This window comes from Staurois parvus, unplaced genomic scaffold (assembly GCF_062004578.1).
Source record: "Staurois parvus isolate SC_StPar_1 unplaced genomic scaffold, SC_StPar_1.0 ptg001039l, whole genome shotgun sequence".
NCBI classification, from domain to species: domain Eukaryota; kingdom Metazoa; phylum Chordata; class Amphibia; order Anura; family Ranidae; genus Staurois; species Staurois parvus.
In genome coordinates, this window is record NW_028318835.1 from 1,640,503 (window position 1) to 1,659,502 (window position 19,000).

Sequence of the window (19,000 nt, forward strand, 5' to 3'; positions counted from 1 at the left end):
GAAGCCGCTAACAAACTTGGCCTGCAGCCGATGACAGCTCAGGTTACCGGGTACTCATGTGCCTGCATACCCGGAAGAAGATGCCGAAGTACAAATGTGTTGGAGCCTATACAAGCCGTCAATAAGTGATTAAAGATGTTCGTGAAAATAGGAAAATTACATCTATGCAATGTTGTATGCATGTAGTTGATTTGGGGGCTTTTCAACTGGTTAACTTGTGTATTTGACGGGGCTTGCTATGTTTATGTATAAAAGTGTGCCTGTGACTACTAATACTGTACATAAAGGTAAAGATTTACATTGTGAACTGTACATAATGCATTTTTTACTTGTTTGTTCAGGACAGCCAATGAAATGTAATCTTCATTTGAATGGCACTGTGATAACTTCAGACCAGCCCATCTTATTGTAAGTATTGTAATCTGTTATTTAGAATGTACAGAAGATTAAAGGCTAAGTTCACATTTTCAAGCAGAACTTCATTTTCATAATAAGTAGAAACCTTCTCTAAAGCCTAGTACTCACGATCAGAAAATCGTACAAGAAATACTGCTTTCGGAGCGATCGTACAGTAATCTGATTGTTCGTTCACAGTTTTCGTCTGAAACTATTTGAAGGGACAAGCACGAAAATTTTTCTCACACAATAGCAGATTGTATGATTTTCATTTAATTAGTACAGTTTTTTTCCAAAAATACAATACAAATACAAAAATGATGCATCATTTTCGGAAATGTTTGTAAATTTAGTAACCTCTTCACTTTTGATATGAGACTAGCATGCAAAAAAAAAAAACGGACTAACATTTTGTCTTATATTCTCACCGTATGTACGGGGCATTAGGTCTTTTCTGCCCAAGCAATCTCACTGTGCTTCTCTCACTTACCTAGTCCATGGCAGCCTTAAATCTGCAAAAACACACCTCAAATGATAAAGAACCTACTATAGGCTACCAAAACAGTTTATTAATAATTAGACGTAGCATTTGAGAGAAATGCTCTATGGATGAATATATATTATGATATACTGGGTCAAAGAACTCAATATGATCAGGAATATAAATAAAAATACCCGGTGGTGGTGGCTTTAAAAGGCGAAACATAGATTTGACATTTGACTATATAGATGAAAGCCTCTGACCAATCCCCAGCTACATCCTGAGGAAGCCCCGGTCAGGCCCCAGTTAGTGAGTGGGGCAAAACACGTAGGTGGAAGGGGATATGCCCCCCCCCCTCCCCACAGCTCGGAGTCTTGCTGTCATGTTGGAGTTCACACCAATGTGACTGGCCGACTGAGATAGTGCTATATGTTGCTCTGGTCGGAGATGCTGTAGATCACAGCCAAGCTGCTTTAGACACCTCCTATATACAACTCTCAGGAAAGAGGAAGGAGATCAGTTGGCATGTTGTGGTGAGATGAACATCCAGCTACCTTTTGTATATCAGTGTGTCTGTCACATTCCAGCTGCTTAGTTATACTCCGCCAGTTTGCGGCAGGTATAATCAGCTGCTATAAGGACACAAGGCTTCTTCAGCAAAATTCATTAGCAGACTGGACCCAACTTACTTAGAAGTCGTAGGGTAATGAGAGTCTGTTGTGGATTACAGTTAATGTTCAGAGGAACTGCTCGAGTTATAGCATCTTGTCTTATACAGACACTGCCTCCCACAGTAAGTATTCTGCTACACATAGTATACTGAAGTGCCTGGTACAGTCTTGCCTCTCAGCTAAACTCCACAATCTAGCCACAGGAGTAATCAGCTGCTACACGTACACAAGGCTGTTTCAGATTAGGCTGGACCCGACTTACATGCAAGGCGGAGAGACTGTTGTGGTTTAAAGTTACTGTTCAGAGGTATTGCTCGAGTTACAGCATTTGTAATTTTGCTTTTTGTCCTTCACATACTCTCTCCAACAATAGACTTATAGAACGAGTGTTGCTTTGTCTTAGGACTCCTGCAGTCAACCTGCTCCGACACAATGAACCATCACCTTCTAATGCTTGCCGCTTACCTCAAGGTTTGATCCACACAAAGGTAAGGTCAAACACGCTTTCCCAAACTGTATTAAACCTAGAGTGTTGTGAAAGTGTGTTGGACCTTACCTTTCTGTGGTTAAACCTTGAGGTAAGCAGCAGCATTGGAAGGTGATGGCTCACTGTGGTGGAGCAAATCTGCAAGTATATATTGAGCATGTATAACATATGTCACAGAACACAATACTTTGAAGAAAGAAATCTCACTGGATATTTTTGGACCTTTATGAATTCTATATTTGTTTATTAGTTTTATGTGCATCTGTTTACATGTTTTTTATAGTATTTATGAAATTTTAAAGGGGAATTATGAAGCCCTGTGTGTACAGGGGAAGCTGGGTTTTATTTCATTAAGTTCTATCATCGGTTTAATCACGAATTGTGTTTGGTGCGTTTACATGAGTTTGTCTTTTTTATTTTTATAATTTTCTTTGCACAAAGGGAGTCATACACATTTGGTTGTGCTGCATTTTTTCTTTTTGTTTTATCATAAGTTAAATAATCAGTTATATCACTAATTGTGTTTTATGTGTTTGTAATTTTTTTTCTTTTTGCACAATTATACAAGGGTGTGGAAATTAAAAAAAACTACTAAACAAATGCTTTCCATTTTTAAAAATGGTGCTAGGGAAACCGGTGGTTTTGTATGCTCATCGCTACCTGTTACCTATATCATAGAGGCTGACAGAGTGGTTCTGGTCTTTGTCCGCATCTATGATCAGCCAGCGGAAGAGCCGGATGGTTGACCGGGTGTCCTGTAAGGTGGGACATCCCGTCAGGGCTTTTTTTTCTCAGAGAATAGGTGCAGAAAGTCAACCACGCCCTCACCGCACCACTGCCTAACAGGAGCATTGGTGAATACAAGTAGTGCATACTGCACAGGGCAGAGTTCAGGAGAGCACTGCGTACAGAGTTCAGGAGAGCACTGCGTACAGACTGCGTTCAGGAGTGTTACGTATAGAGTACATGGTGCAGGAGTGCACTACGCAGAGAGACCAGAGTTCATAAGTGGGTTGCTTACAGAGTGCAGGGCTCAGGACTGCATATCTCACAGCCCAGTTTACAACAACCCCTTCTTCTAGTACTGAGCCCTTCATCACCCCCAAATCCTCTCTCCCCCACCTACAGAGTATTAGAGAGAGAAGCTGCTGCAGAAGAGCAGTTACAACGTACAGTAGGAGTTCAATTTTAAGTGGTGAGAGGGGCATTAGTGCTAAGAGGGGGATAGGGGATGACATTTGTGCCAAGTTAATGAGGCATTGGGGCTAAATGGGGGGGGGTTTAATGTGCCAATTTCCAATGTGGGAGAGAGTGGGGATATGTAGAGAAAAGTGGGGGGGGGATATGTGGAGGAAAGTGGGGAGAGAGGGGGGACATTAGAGATAAGTGGGAGGAGAGGGGGGATAAGTGGGAGAAGAGGGGGGACATTAGGGATAAGTGGAGGGAGATGAGGAACATTGGTGATAAGTGGGGGAGAGGGGGCGGGCACTGTGGCTTAGTGGAGGGAGAAGGGGACATATGGGATAAGTGGGGGGGGGGTACATTTAGGTTTAGTGGAGGGAGAGGAGGAAGAATAGAGATAAGTAGGGGAGAAGGGGACATGTGGGATAAGTGGGGGGGGGGGGAGAGGGGCACATTTAAGATAAGTGTGGGAAGGGGGCATTGGGGATAAGTAGGAGTAGAGTGAGACATTGGGGATTAGTGGGGGAGAGGAGGAACATTGAGGATAAGTGGAGTGGGGGGTGATGTTCTGTGTGCATGTAGTGTGCCCTATGTGACTATATTGCATATGCTGAGTGTCATATACCACAGTGCGCTTGATCAGGAAGATTCTAGATGTCCATTACATGTGGGGTACAGCAGCACACCCATTCCTGGAACAGCAGAGGAGCAAAGCTCTGGGCAGCATGCTGCAGGGACTGGAGGCAGCTCAGTGTCCTGGGACTGACGGCCAATAGGAAGTCAGGAAAATATGTATGCACTTGTGGAAAGAGAAGCAAAACTCAGTGCTGGCTTTGCATTGCAGAGGATTATTAGCTGCAATAGAGTATGGGGCTAGGACAGGCTGTAATACGATACATTAGGAGATCAAAAGGAATGTTTGTTGGGAGATAGGAGTCTGTGTACTGTGTACTTGCACAGAACGGCAACCGCACTGAAGGAAACGCCACTTCCCCGCCCTCTGCTCTGCTGCATATTTACATAGTTAGTCTGGCTGAAAAAAGACAAAAGTCCATCCAGTTCAACCATAAAAAAAAAAAAAGTTATAATCCTATACCCATAGTTGATCCAGAGGAGGGCAAAAAAAACAGCAAAGCATGATCCAATTTGCTACTGCTGAGAAAAAAATTCCTTCCTGATCCCCTGAGAGGCAATCGAATATTCCCTGGATCAACTTTACTGGTTAAATGTTAATATCCAGTTATATTCTGTGTATCTAAGACAGAATCCAGGCCTTTTTTGAAGCAATCCACTGAGCTGGCCAGAACCAACTCTTGAGGGAGTCTAGTCCACATTTTCACAGCTCTCACTGTGAAGAAACCTTTCCATGTTTGGAGATTACATTTCTTTTCCTCCAGATGTAAAGCATGCCCCCTTGTCCTCTGTGATGACCTCAGGGTGAATAGCTCTACACCGAGTTTACTTTATGAATCACTGATGTATTTATATGTGTTTATCCCCCCTTAATCTCCTCTTCTCAAGAGAGCATAAATTCAGTTCCTCTAATCTTTCCTCATAGCTGATCTCCTCCATGCCTCGTATCAGTTTGGTTGCCCTTCTCTGTACTTTCTCCAGTTCCCTAATGTTCTTTTTGTGAATTGGTGGCCAAAACTGAACTGCATATTCCAGATGAGGTGTTACTAATGATTTGTACAGGGGTAATAATGATATCTTTCTTTCTGGAGTCTATACCTCTTTTAATCTGCTGTCATGTGCAGAGCAGTGAGGGTTTTGTGCTGCCAGACTAGAAGCCAGGCTTTTCTGTCTTCAGCTTCTGTCAGTGCCAGAGTAAACCGCGGCAGGGCTAAATGTTGATGAAAAATTATTGCCTGGGGCCCGGAACTGGATGTCCTGCAATAGGAATTAAACATTTCTGTTTTAGTGAGTTACAGTCAGGTCCATAAATATTGGGACATCGACACAATTTTGGCTCTATACACCACCACAATGGATTTGAAATGAAATGAACAAGATGTCCTTTAACTGCAGACTGTCAGCTTTAATTTGAGAGTATTTACATCCAAATCAGGTGAACGGTGTAGGAATTACAACAGTTTGCATATGTGCCTCCCACTGGTTAAAGGACCAAAAGTAATGGGACAGAATATTAATCATAAATCAAAATTTCACTTTTTAATACTTGGTTGCAAATCCTTTGCAGTCAATTACAGCCTGAAGTGTGGAACGCATTGACATCACCAGACGCTGGGTTTCATCCCTGGTGATGCTCTGCCAGGCCTCTACTGCACCTGTCTTCAGTTCCTGCTTGTTCTTGGGGCATTTTCCCTTCAGTTTTGTCTTCAGCAAGTGAAATGCATGCTCCATCGGATTCAGGTCAGGTGATTGACTTGGCCATTGCATAACATTCCACTTCTTTACCTTAAAAAACTCTTTGGTTGCTTTTGCAGTATGCTTTGGGTCATTGTCCATCTGCACTGTGAAGCGGCGTCCAATGAGTTCTGAAGCATTTGGCTGAATATGAGCAGATAATATTGCCCAAAACACTTCAGAATTCATCCTGCTGCTTTTGTCAGCAGTCACATCATCAATAAATACAAGAGAACCAGTTCCATTGGCAGCCATACATGCCCACACCATGACACTACCACCACCATGCTTCACTGATGAGGTGGTATGCTTAGGATCATGAGCAGTTCCTTTCCTTCTCCATACTCTTCTCTTCCCATCACTCTGGTATAAGTTGATCTTGGTCTCATCTGTCCATAGGATGTTGTTCCAGAACTGTGAAGGCTTTTTTAGATGTCGTTTGGCAAACTCTAATCTGGCCTTCCTGTTTTTGAGGCTCACCAATGGTTTACATCTTGTGGTGAACCCTCTGTATTCACTCTAGTGAAGTCTTCTCTTGATTGTTGACTTTGACACACATACACCTACCTCCTGGAGAGTGTTCTTGATCTATCCAACTGTTGTGAAGGGTGTTTTCTTCACCAGGGAAAGAATTCTTCGGTCATCCACCACAGTTGTTTTCCGTTGTCTTCCAGGTTTTTTGGTGTTGCTGAGCTCACCGGTGCATTCCTTCTTTTTAAGAATGTTCCAAACAGTTGTTTTGGTCACGCCTAATGTTTTTGCTATCTGTCTGATGGGTTTGTTTTGTTTTTTCAGCCTAATGATGGCTTGCTTCACTGATAGTGACAGCTCTTTGGATCTCATCTTGAGAGTTGAAAGCAACAGATTCCAAATGCAAATAGCACACTTGAAATTAACTCTGGACCTTTTATCTGCTCATTGTAATTGGTATAATGATGGAATAACACACACCTGGCCATGGAACAGCTGAGAAGCCAATTGTCCCATTACTTTTGGTCCCTTAACAAGTGGGAGGCACATATGCAAACTGTTGTAATTCCTACACCGTTCACCTGATTTGGATGTAAATACCCTCAAATTAAAGCTGACAGTCGACAGTTAAAGCGCATCTTGTTTGTTTCATTTCAAATCCATTGTAGTGGTGTATAGAGCCAAAAATGTTAGAATTGTGTCGATGTCCCAATATTTATGGACCTGACTGTATACACATTTAGTTGTGCTGCACTTTTTCTACATTTGATTTCTATTGGTGTTTGAAAACACAACAGTGAAGAGCTACAACATAATATTGAGGTTTCCTTCTGTTTGGTATGTAGTACAAGGGCCAGTCTGATTTGTCACAGATGGAATAGATTGTTCAGGTGTGTCTACCTATTCCATAATTCTGGTAAAGCTAAAGGAAATTGTACAGGAAAAGTACAATCAGATTGCATAGTGTATGGCCATCTTTATGCAATTACATAGGAGGGAGTGGACAGACACTTAGTTGTCAGGCCGCATTCACATCTCCTAGTAGCAAAAACTCACATTCCTGCATGCGTTTCTTTTGGGTGTTTTAGAACATTTTCACTCGTCACACATAAGGCAGCCCATTCATTTCAATAGGCTGCCCTATACGCAATAATCGCCCCAGAAAAGCTCCAGAACCTTTTTTGGAGCAGATGCATTGTGCGTTACCACAGTTTTTGGTGTGTTTGCTGCACCTGGGGCAGGGGCGGACTGACCATTTGGAAACTCGGGCAATGCCCGAGGGCCTGGGGTCAGTAGGGGGCCCCATGAGATGCCCCTGGTACCTTTTTCATAGGCTTTTTTGAGTTTAGGCAAGGACATAGAGGCCCCATGATCCCCTATTGCCCGGGGGCCCCATGAGTTGTCAGTCCGCCCCTGACCTGGGGTGCCTTTACCATGTAATGACAACACAAACACGATGCACATTTGCAGCATGTTTCTGAAACGCATGGCAAAGCATACAATTTCTTTGCATTTTCTGTGCAGTTTGCCATCATTGTTCTTGTGTAAACTAATTTCACTTTCAGGCCCCTTTCACGTCAAGTGTAGGAGCGCATCTTTTTTGGCTAATTTTTCCAGTGACAAACATAGGGCAGCCTGTTGACTTCAGTGGGCTGCGCTGCACGTGGCAAAGTAGCTCATGGGACATTTTGTCATGGTGCGAGTTGCATTTTTTACTGCACGTTTTGCTGCGTTTGCCACCCGTTTTTTCATGTGGCATAATTTGTCTGCTTCTGTGTTTAGTATGCCATCAACAACTAATGACACTGAAAGTGCAACTAGGTAATTTTAGGTGTGTAACCTCTTTCACGAAATCACTTGTACATCAGTTTTGCTTCCTCCTGATAATCAGATATCCTCGTACAGTTATGGCGAATGAGTAAAAACTGTCCTGTCAGAATTCTGTCTTTAAGATGCAGGGAATGAAAACGGTCTGCCCTTAGCAGTGTGTTGGCTGCTGTCTCTTTGCAGTATGTTTTCGTGATCAGAGTGTTATGTTCTGTTGCTTTTTTTAATCCAAAAAAGGAATCTCCTTATTGCTAAAGGTGTATGTAAGTTTGATGTTACTTTAGTTCTGATTTAGGTGGTCAATAAATATTCCCAGTTCTTACACTGCTAACCACGGAACACTGGCGATCAAAAAACTTCCTGCTCCTCCTAATAGCCCAGATAAAGGCAAGCATATTCTGGTGCCCACGGTGCACCCATAGATGTACCTCTTATTTGTTGGTAATTTCTACCTGAAAATTGAAAGTAATTGTTATCCAGTGCAAATTCCAACAATTTTATTAGGAACTTGCTCTGCAGGCCATCTGTGGGACAAAAACTGCTCTAGAAAGAACCATGATGCCCCAGAGTGATGTGGTGTGGACATATATAGTCTCTCCACATCTACGCCTACCAATAGAAAATCATCCTCCACCATGACACCCATAATTTTAGATAAAATGTCTTGTATCCTTTATAAAAGACCTTAGTGCTGTCACCATTTCCTTCAACAAAACACCCCTTGAGGGACTGATGTGAATGTACAATATACTGTAGATTCTTACTCTTTCAAGGAGGCCTTTTATAGCAGAGACTATTGGTCTGTCTGGGGGATCTATGGGATTCTTGTGGATCTTTGAAATAATATAAATGGTGGGAATGTTGTACTCCTTAACCTTAAGTAGGTATATACTCTGTATACCTCTGTATATACTCTGTTGATAAGTCTGCCCTTCTTCTTTAAACCATTTTAATTTATCATTTAGTTCTACAACCATTCTAGGAAAGGGGTTTATGAGTAGTTCTTTATATGTAGATTTGTCTGATAATTGTCTTCTAACCTTTTTCTCATATTGTGTTTCACTTACTACGTTCCCACCTTTGTCAGTCCACTTGGATTCAGTTAGTTCTTTCAATGCCCGTCTTTCATAGGCTTTTAAATTATCCATCCCCGTATAGGTCCAATCGATTTTTTTCAAATCTGTACTAACTAGGTCCAAGACGAGGCCCAGCCTCTTGTTATTTCTTAATGGTGGCATTTTGGTGAGCCTTATATCAAGCTTAGGGTATCTTCTTATCTGGTCTGTTTCATAGACATCCTCCTAACCATCCATGTAATTTTCTTCCAACAATGAGATCAAGTTGTTAAATTCTTCCCTTTCTGCGTCCATCTGAGCAGCTGACGCATGACTAGTAATTTCTTTTTTTAATAAAAGTGTTCCTATGTACGCTATATCAAGATATAGCGTACATAGGAACTCTTTTATTAAAAATAGATTAACATTTTTGAAAACTAAAAATTCATCTATGTTGGTGAAAATGGTATTCCTTTTTGAAGCAAGTTTTTGAAGAGTTTAGAACAGTCACATCAATGACTTTCTAACCAAAGTAGAGGTCCAGGACCTATGGTGAGGTCCATTCACCTAGGGTGAATCTATAAAGATGGCGAAGGAGGGTGGGGCTAGTTAGTACTAGTCTCATGGGTCCTATTGGCTAAAGATGAGCGATGAGTGAAGAATCTATCCCAGTCCTCCAATGAGATTGGAACATCAACCAGTAGGAATGTTCAAAGAAGGGGGGGGGGGTTACCATCCCATCCTGTAAAAGCTGAACCAGCCAGCAGGACCTGGGCTTGCAACAAGTCAGAAATGCCATGCACGAGAGAGCCGTTTGTAAACATTAAGGTCCCAAAGAATGTTGATAAAGAGAACCTATCCCTGTATCTCTCCTAGGGATGGAGTTGGAGTGTAATAAAGGGAAGGCAAGTGGAAGACCCCCGTAAGGCAGGTTCAATCTAGGGAAGTGCTCGGAGATCGCATGGGGTGGTAGCCTGTGGGTGAGACTTAGCAAAACTGCTGTAGAACCAGTTGACCGTTTTGGCCAAAACTTCAGAAGAGCCGTGGTTTCTGACAGCCCCAAATACAGTCAGTGAAAGCTGTTTGTAAAGATTTGAAAAACTTACTTGGGGCTACTATATAAATGACTTGAAAAACATATAAGAAATGTGGAACAATGTCCATTTTCAGGATGGTAATTCTTCCAAACAAGGAGTCTATGGTACTGTCATTTGACTTAAGGTCAGTAAGAGTCCGGTGTAAAAGAGGATTGTAGTTTAATACCTAAAGTTGGTTTAGGTCGGTGGGGATATAATGTAAATCCCCAGATATCTGAAGGCTAAGGTACATATTTTGAAGGGAAAATTGTCCCAGAGATGCTGGACGTAAGATGGAGATAGAGTTACATTGAGAATCTACACTTAGAGAGAGAGAGAGAGACCTTAAAATTGCTGTATTGTCTGAAACGGTGAGACCAAGTCCAAGTTTCACTTGTTGCTGTGATCACAAGGTAATGCCCAAGATGGATGGCTATGAATAGCAACTGCCAGGTTTTCCATCATGTACAACGAGGGGGGACAAGGAACACACTTGTCAGTTGCCATTACTTAGAGAATCCCAGTGTCAGAGAACCATTGATGCGAACCCTGGCATCCGTTGTGGGATACAGAGCCATGATTTTGTGCTATAGGGAAAAGCCCACAACTATTTGGAGGAGCTTTTGTCTGAGAAAAGGCCAGCTAACACGATCAAATTCCTTCTCCGCATCTACAGAGAGAAGGCAAGGCGGGATGTTGGAGAGTTAATGGTTTGTAAGTAACAGAGTTTTGAGAGGTACTGTCGCTTGCCTCCGCACCTGAATAAACACCACCTGGTTTGTATGTATAAGTGTGGGTACAAAATCGTGCACTTGGGAGGCAGTCATTTTGACATATAATGTCAGGTCCATGCCAATAAGCAAAATGGAATGATAGCTTGAACTTTAATGATGGGACCTTGCCTGCTTTTGGAATAAGGAATAGATTGGCAAAAAAAGAGTTTTCAGGAAGATAGTTAAAAACTTTCAGCATAAACAGGGTGAAGTGTTCCTTACTGTATATGTTTTGCAGAATTTAGGGGTGAAGCCATCTGGGCCTGGACTTTGCTGGAGGGGATAGAGGCCATGGCATACAAGTTTTTCCATAGTGAATGCAAAATCAAGTGAGTCTCTAGTAGGGATGTATAAGGTAGGGAGCGCTGTGTCAACAACATAATCACAGAGGTGGTGGGTATAAATGTCAGAGCTCTTGAAAGGAGAGGGTAAGTTATAGAGAGAGCAGAAGAAATTCTGAAAAGTTTCAAGGAGCAACAGTGGTGAAGAGGTAAGGTCACCTCCATGAGTCCTGATGCTGGGGATGTAGGTTTGCGGGGTATGTGGGTGTACTGTAGGAATCGAGCCAAGTAGAGAAAATATCACCCATCATTTCAGGTGAAGGAGCTGATTTGTGTTGGATTTCCAAGGAATGGAGTTTATGGATAGTATCCTGTATGGATTGTGAGCGCTCCTTTTTGAAGTTGGTCACCATGTTGAATAAAGACCTCCGTAGGATGGCTTTTAAGTCTTCCCACTGTATAGGTAAAGAGATCTCATCATTTTGATTATCGAGTAAATATTACGGGTTGTATCTGCTACTGCTCGATTACAGGTCGAGTCCGCTAGTAAAGTATCATTTAGGTGCTATTCATTTAGGTCTATTCAGATCGCAGGGCTTGAGGGACCTCCATGATAAAGAATATCCACTTTAGCTGCTTATCTTTTTCTTTTTTTTTTTGCTGTTAAATTACTTAGAACCTTAAAACATTATATATTTTTTAAACCAGAGGCCCTAGAAAATAAAACATGGGCTTTGCAATTATTTTATGTCGCACAGTATTTGAGCAGTGGTTTTTCAGACGCAATATTTAGGGGAAAAAATGCACGTAAACCCTATATAATACCCATTGTTGGTAAAATATAAAAGATGGTGTTATGCTGAGTAGATGGATACGCAACATATCATGTTTTCATATTGCGTATGCTCGTGGAATGGCGCCAAACTATGGTATTTAAAAATCTCCAAAGTGAATGCTTTAACAGCCTTTACAGTTTACCAGTTTAGAGAAACACAGGTCTGGTGCTAGAATTATTGCTTTCGCTCTGACGTTCTCGGCGATACCTCACAATTGTGATGTGATCACTGTTTGCGTGTGGGACCAACGTATGTGTTTGCCTTTGCGCATGAGCACGGGTAGACGGGCACTTAAAAAAAATTGAACACATTTTTTTTAAACTCTATCTCTTTACATTTTTTTTTATCACTGTAAACAAGTAGTTACAGGTACTCTTTATGGAGAGATGCCCCTGTAAAAGAAATCTAGTGGCTAGGATTGCTTTTACAAAAATAGAAAATTGCCCACAGTAAAAAAAACTCTACCGGGGTGATGCCTGCAGGCATCATCCCAGTATACCGCTTGAAACTGCCGATTTACATGTATGTTAGACGGTCTTCAAGGGGCTATAGGGGAATGGTCAGATTCCATTCCAGAACAAGGTGGTTGGAGAAAAAAATAGTCAAAAATGAACCTATTTTTCTTTGGCCCACCACTCTTATAGTTAATAAGAGTGGTGGGCCAAAGAAAAATAGGTTCATTTTTTTTTATTCTTCTGGTACAGTGTCTGCCAAAAGATCAATTAGTTGATAGAAATGGAGTTGTCTTTTAAGCAAATGTAATTAGCTGTATGGCACTTGTTTGCGCTGAGGGGAAGAATCAAGGTGAGGTTCTAGAATTAAATTAATGTTGCCCTTCTGTACCTTCTGAAAAATCTGTGAGAAGGTGGAGGCATTGAGTAATATCCAAGACCTGGTTTTGATTCAGTATGTACAAATTGGCCATTGTGAGAGTGAACTTGAGAAATACAGTAATGACCATCAGGGTCAGTGACATGGTCTGCAGGGTGAATAGGGAGATGTCCAATGGAGAGTCGCTTTGTCTTAATAGATGGAAAAGTACCATGGAACTATCTCTTATAGTATCAATGGTTACAAAGAGGAGTATGGTCCAAACAAAAGTGGGTCACTTGGAAGATAACAAGGTCAACCTTGGATTTATGCAAGGAATACAGGATTTGGCCCCGCTTAGATTGGTTGTTGAGCCCATTGGCATTGAAGGAAGAAATCTTGAATGGTGTTGGCTTGGATTCCCTGGTGTCATGGCTGGTGGGAGAAAAAAAAAGAGAGAATGGAGGGGGAGAAGGGGAGTGGGGAAAAAGGGGGAGTAGAAGGAGCAAAGAAAAAGGGTAAAAAGACTCAGAAAAGAGTTACGCTCATGAGACTGGGAGCTGCTGTCAGGAATGGACTTGCCAGTAATGGTGGGACTCACCTGCCTTGTGGGCTGCAGTACCAGGGCTGGCCAGCGGGTGCACCCAGCAATCAGACTCAACCCTGCAGCCAGCCAAACACCTGAAGTTGATTATACAGGTGTATTTAAGGGATGGCCAGACCTGCAGTCTCGGCCTTGGTGTGTGTTTTTCCTGGGCCCTGTATCTTGTTCCTGCATCCCTGTTCCTGTCCCTGTCTCTGTCTGATTCGTTGCTGATCCTGCCTGATCTGGACCTCTGCTCACTTCTCCTGTTTCATCCCTGGCTTGTGACCCCGACCATTCTCTGCCTGACCCCCTGTACCTACCTGCCCGATTGTTATTGACCCGGCCTGCCTGACGACGCTTGTATTGTATGTACTGTTATCTGTGGGTGGTTTGGTTTCGTTCGCTTGCACTGTGTTATGTTTTAGTATTGCACTGCGTTTATGTTTGTATTGTTAGTCTTTAATAAATTATATTGTTTATAACTTATCTGAAGCCTGCATTTCCCTGCGTCAGTCACATACCTCTGGTCATACCCCGGAGCCCTGACATTACACCAAGGCCAATCCTGACCAGAAGTGGCTGCACAGGGAAGCCATCTTGGCTTGTTGCTGGGAAGGATGGATCTTGATGAGGTTGTGTATTTATCTCTGCTAGTGTTTGATGACAGAGAGTATGCTTATCAAACTCTGAAGGAGTATCCCAGGGATGAACTGCTAGAATGTATACGGATCGCTCATTGCCTAGTAGATCAGGGCACAGAGTTCTCTGAGGTGCAGCCATTGATTCAGGTTTGTGCTGAGTTGGTTTCATCTGGTACCCCCAAATGCAGGGATGAATTTTTGCCGCCACTTAGTGCCGACCAGGTAGAGTCCCTGGTATGGTTATTAGAGGATGATGTGGATTACTTTCTGGAGCGTTATTCTGCATGTTCACCACAGGTACTAAGAGATTGTATAAACGCAGTGCAGTCATTGACCAGACAGGCTTTGTGTAAACTGAGCTTTGTTCAACCCATACTGCAGACATGGTCAGACTTGTTGCACCCAGCCTCAGTCAGCTTACAACGTCATTCCTCCACTCAAGGCACTCTTCCTGCATCTCCGACAGCACCCCCAGTGACTGCCCAGTATACTCTAACTACCACATACCAGTCCTCTGCTCCCACTCGCTGCACCTATCCTTTCTTTAACCCTGTAAAGAAGTCCTCTGTAGCAACTGCTCCCTCCTCTGTTCCATCTTCCAGCTCTTCTCTGTCCTCAGCTGCTCCATTCGTTTGCAGACCTGCGTTTACTTGCAGTTCCCCAGTAGTTAAAACCAGAAAAAAGCGGAAATTCTTTCCAACCAATACCATCCTGCCAGTATCCAAACCGGTGAGCCTGCCGTCTGAGAACCTGCCTTCCGTGGTTCAGCCTGGTGCCTCGGCACCCGCACTTCAGCCTGATGCCTGTACCCAGCCTGATGAACTGATCCAGCCTGATGATCCTATCACGCCTGATGACCCAGTGCCCGCTGTGGAGCCAGACGATCCGGTACCTGATGACCCGGTGCCCACTGTCATGCCTGGTGACCCAATGCCCACTGTCGAGCCAGACGAGCCAATGCCTGATGACCCAGTGCCCGCGGTCATACCTGGTGACCCGATGCCCGCTGTCGAGCCAGACGATCCAATGCCTGATGAACCAGTGCCCGCGGTCATGCCTGGTGACCCGATGCCCGCTGTCGAGACAGACGATCCAACGCCAGATGACCCGGTACCCGCTGTCGATCCAGATGATCCGGTACCTGATGACCCGGTGCCCGCTGTCATGCCAATTGACTCAGAGCCCACTGTCGTGCCTGGTGACTCGGTGCCCACTGCCTTGCCAGATGACGCGGTGCCCGCTGTCGAGCCAAATGACCTGATGCCTGGTGACCCGATGCCCGCTGTCGAGCCAGACGATCCAATGTCTGACCCAGTGCCCGCGGTCATGCCAGTTGACTCGGAGCCCACTGTCGTGCCTGGTGACTCGGTGCCCACTGCCTTGCCAGATGACCCGGTGCCCGCTGGCGAGCCAAATGACCTGATGCCTGGTGACCCAGTGCCCGCTGTCATACCTGGTGACCCGATGCCTGCTGTCGAGCCAGACAATCCCATGCCTGATGACCCAGTGCCCGCTGTCATGCCTGGTGACCCGATGCCCGCTGTCGGGCCAGACGATCCAATGTCTGACCCAGTGCCAATGGTCATGCCAGTTGACTCGGAACCCACTGTCGTGCCTGGTGACTCGGTGCCCACTGCCTTGCCAGATGACGCGGTGCCCGCTGGCGAGCTAAATGACCTGATGCCTGGTGACCCGATGCCCGTTGTCGTGCCTGATGACCCGGTGCCCGCCGCTCCGCCTGGGGGCCCGGCGCTCTGCCTGGGGGCCCGATGTCTGTCGCTCCGCCTGGGGGCCCGATGTCTGTCGCTCCGCCTGGGGGCCCGATGTCTGTCGCTCCGCCTGGGGGCCCGATGCCTGTCGCTCCGCCTGGGGGCCCGATGCCTGTCGCTCCGCCTGGGGGCCCGATGCCTGTCGCTCCGCCTGGGGGCCCGATGCCTGTCGCTCCGCCTGGGGGCCCGATGCCTGTGGGCCCGCCGCCCCGCCTGTGGGCCCGCCGCCCCGCCTGGGGGCCCGCCGCCCCGCCTGGGGGCCCGCAGCCCCGCCTGGGGGCCCGCAGCCCCGCCTGGGGGCCCGGCGCCTGCCGCCCCGCCTGGTGGCCAGGCGCCCGCCGCTCCGCCTGGTGATCCGGTGCCCTGCCCGGTGTGCCGCTGCCCGGAGTCCTGCCCGGTGTGCCGCTGCCCGGAGTCCTGCCCGGTGTGCCAGTCTTTGATATCCCGCCAGTTACCAGACCCAGGCGGTGGAACATTTTGCCCAGCTAGGACTGTTTGGAGCGTCCTGAGGCCGCTCCTTGAGGGGGGGGTACTGTCAGGAATGGACTTTCCAGTAATGGTGGGACTCACCTGCCTTGTGGGCTGCAGTACCAGGGCTGGCCAGCGGGTGCACCCAGCAATCAGACTCAACCCTGCAGCCAGCCAAACACCTGAAGTTGATTATACAGGTGTATTTAAGGGATGGCCAGACCTGCAGTCTCGGCCTTGGTGTGTGTTTTTCCTGGGCCCTGTATCTTGTTCCTGCATCCCTGTTCCTGTCCCTGTCTCTGTCTGATTCGTTGCTGATCCTGCCTGATCTGGACCTCTGCTGACTTCTCCTGTTTCATCCCTGGCTTGTGACCCCGACCATTCTCTGCCTGACCCCCTGTACCTACCTGCCCGATTGTTATTGACCCGGCCTGCCTGACGACGCTTGTATTGTATGTACTGTTATCTGTGGGTGGTTTGGTTTGGTTCGTTTGCACTCTGTTATGTTTTAGTATTGCACTGCGTTTGTTTGTATTGTTAGTCTTTAATAAATTATATTGTTTATAACTTATCTGAAGCCTGCGTTTCCCTGCGTCAGTCACATACCTCTGGTCATACCCCGGAGCCCTGACAGCTGCCCACAGTCCATGGAAAAAAAGTGGGGAATATAAGAACAGGAAAACTATCTAAAACTTACAAAATCCCTACCAGAGGGCTGGGTACGCAGAAAGGTAGCCCCACAATATGCACCCAGAGAAATACAGAGTAGTGTGTTAGCTGTCAAACCAAACATAGAGCACAATGTTGGGGGGGCACAAAGGGTATCCCCAAGAAAGGGCCACATGATCACTTCCTTGGGTTCTGCTGTCAAGATCCACTGCAGATCAGTAATAGGCACTGAAACATTAATCTGACCTTAGCTATGAGGCAACAGCTGCCTGTCATTCGTATAATTGCTCCCTAAGGTAAGGCCCTAAAAAGAATGTAAACAAAGCTAACATCCTTACCACATCATTCCAAAGAATAAAGGGGAAAAGGACAATGTTGGAAAATGTATATTGGTGCTAGACCAATGAGGCACAGGACAGCAAAACTATATGGCTCTAAGAGCATTCTAAAACGTGATAATGTAACAGCAAAATGCACCTAGTCACGAATAGAGCACAGGCACTCTATCCTATGGCACAGTTATGTGTTGGGACTTGATGGCTGTCCACTAGGCTTAAAAAAAAAAATGGTAATAGTGCAACACTATGAGTGAGACTACCCAAAACCACAAACATGCACAATTTTCACCCAAAAGAAATTGTGTTAAAAGCAGCCCAAAAACCAATAAACAAATTATTTAGTTAGTTTTAAAATTAATTAAATATGAACATAATATACTCCCATAAAAAAATGAAGCCCCATTGTGTGGGCATAACACGTAAGGTGGAGTACGTGACATCCTCTCACCACCTGGGAGCTGCTGCCTGTGTAATAACTAGTGGGGAGAATTATCCTGATTCCTTCTCTGGCCATGCTGTGATTGTTCTTAAAGCTATATGTCATCTTTTATGGGTAGTATATTATGGTTTCATATTACGTAACATTTTAAAAATGAGAGAACTAGAAGTGTGTGTGTGTTTTGTGTCTGCTGAGGAGGAGAGGAGGAAGAGAGTGGTTCTCAAACCCAAAAAGGAGAGATCTGGTGACCTTGGTAGTGAGTCCCTGGAAAAGCTGAAGAAAGGACATACATCTGGCGTTTTTTGATCTCTTATAATATGGAGGATTGAGCGTATATACTTGTTTACATTAAGGCACATTATGTAATCATTTGAAGAGTGTCATTGGTATTGACATATGTTCATCAATACAGAGCACTGTGAAGAATTATGGGACTTTATATTGTTTATTAGTTTTTGGAATGCTTTTAAGACCATTTCTTTTGGAAGTTTGAGATTTGGAGTAGTTTTACGCACAGCACTGCTGATCAGTAAGGATTAAAGTCATGGTAACCAAAATAAAAGAACTGAATTATTGGGATGATACCACGGGCAGCACAGCGACTCAATGGTTAGCACTTCCGCCTGGCAGTACTAGGGTCGTTGGTTCGAACCAAGCCACGGAAACCACCTGCCTGGAGTTTGCATGTTCTCCCTGTGCCTGCGTGGGTTTCCTCCCACACTCCAAAGACATGCTGGTAGGTTAATTGGATCCTGTCTAAATTGATCCTAGTATGTGTATGTATGAATGTGAGTTAGGGACCTTAGATTGTACGCCCCTTGAGGGTTGGGGACTGATGTGAATTTACTATATATATATATATATATATATATATATATATATATATATATACACACACACACAGGTGAAACTCGAAAAATTAGAATTTCATGCACAAGTTCATTTATTTCAGTAATGCAATTTAAATGGTAATAATATGAGATAGACTCATTACATGCAAAGCAAGATAGTTCAAGCCGTGATTTGCCATAATTGTGATGATTATGGTTTACAGCTCATGAAAACCCCAAATCCACAATCTCAGAAAATTAGAATATTACATGCAATCAATAAAACAAGGATTGTACATAGAACAGTATCGGACCTCTGAAAAGTATAAGCATGCATATGTACTCAGTACTTGGTTTGGGCCCCTTTTGCAGCAATTACTGCCTCAATGTGACGTGGCATGGAAGCTATCAGCCTGTGGCACTGCTGAGGTGTTATGGAAGACCAGGATGCTTCAATAGCGGCCTTCAGCTCTTCTGCATTGTTCCGTCTCATGTCTCTCATCTTTCTCTTGGTAATGCCCCATAGATTCTCTATGGGGTTCAGGTT

At 44.6% G+C, this 19,000-nt stretch overlaps 1 protein-coding gene across 2 annotated transcripts in view; it reads left to right on the forward strand.

Moving 5' to 3' along the window:
• The window catches only part of POLDIP3 (DNA polymerase delta interacting protein 3), a 322,558-nt gene that overhangs the window by 262,603 nt on the left and 40,955 nt on the right, over positions 1-19,000 (forward strand). For both annotated transcript variants that reach the window (XM_089657905.1, XM_089657904.1), the window contains one exon: positions 342-408. In XM_089657905.1, the coding sequence (XP_089514031.1) occupies positions 342-408 (67 nt within the window). The remainder of the gene's footprint in view (positions 1-341; positions 409-19,000) is intronic.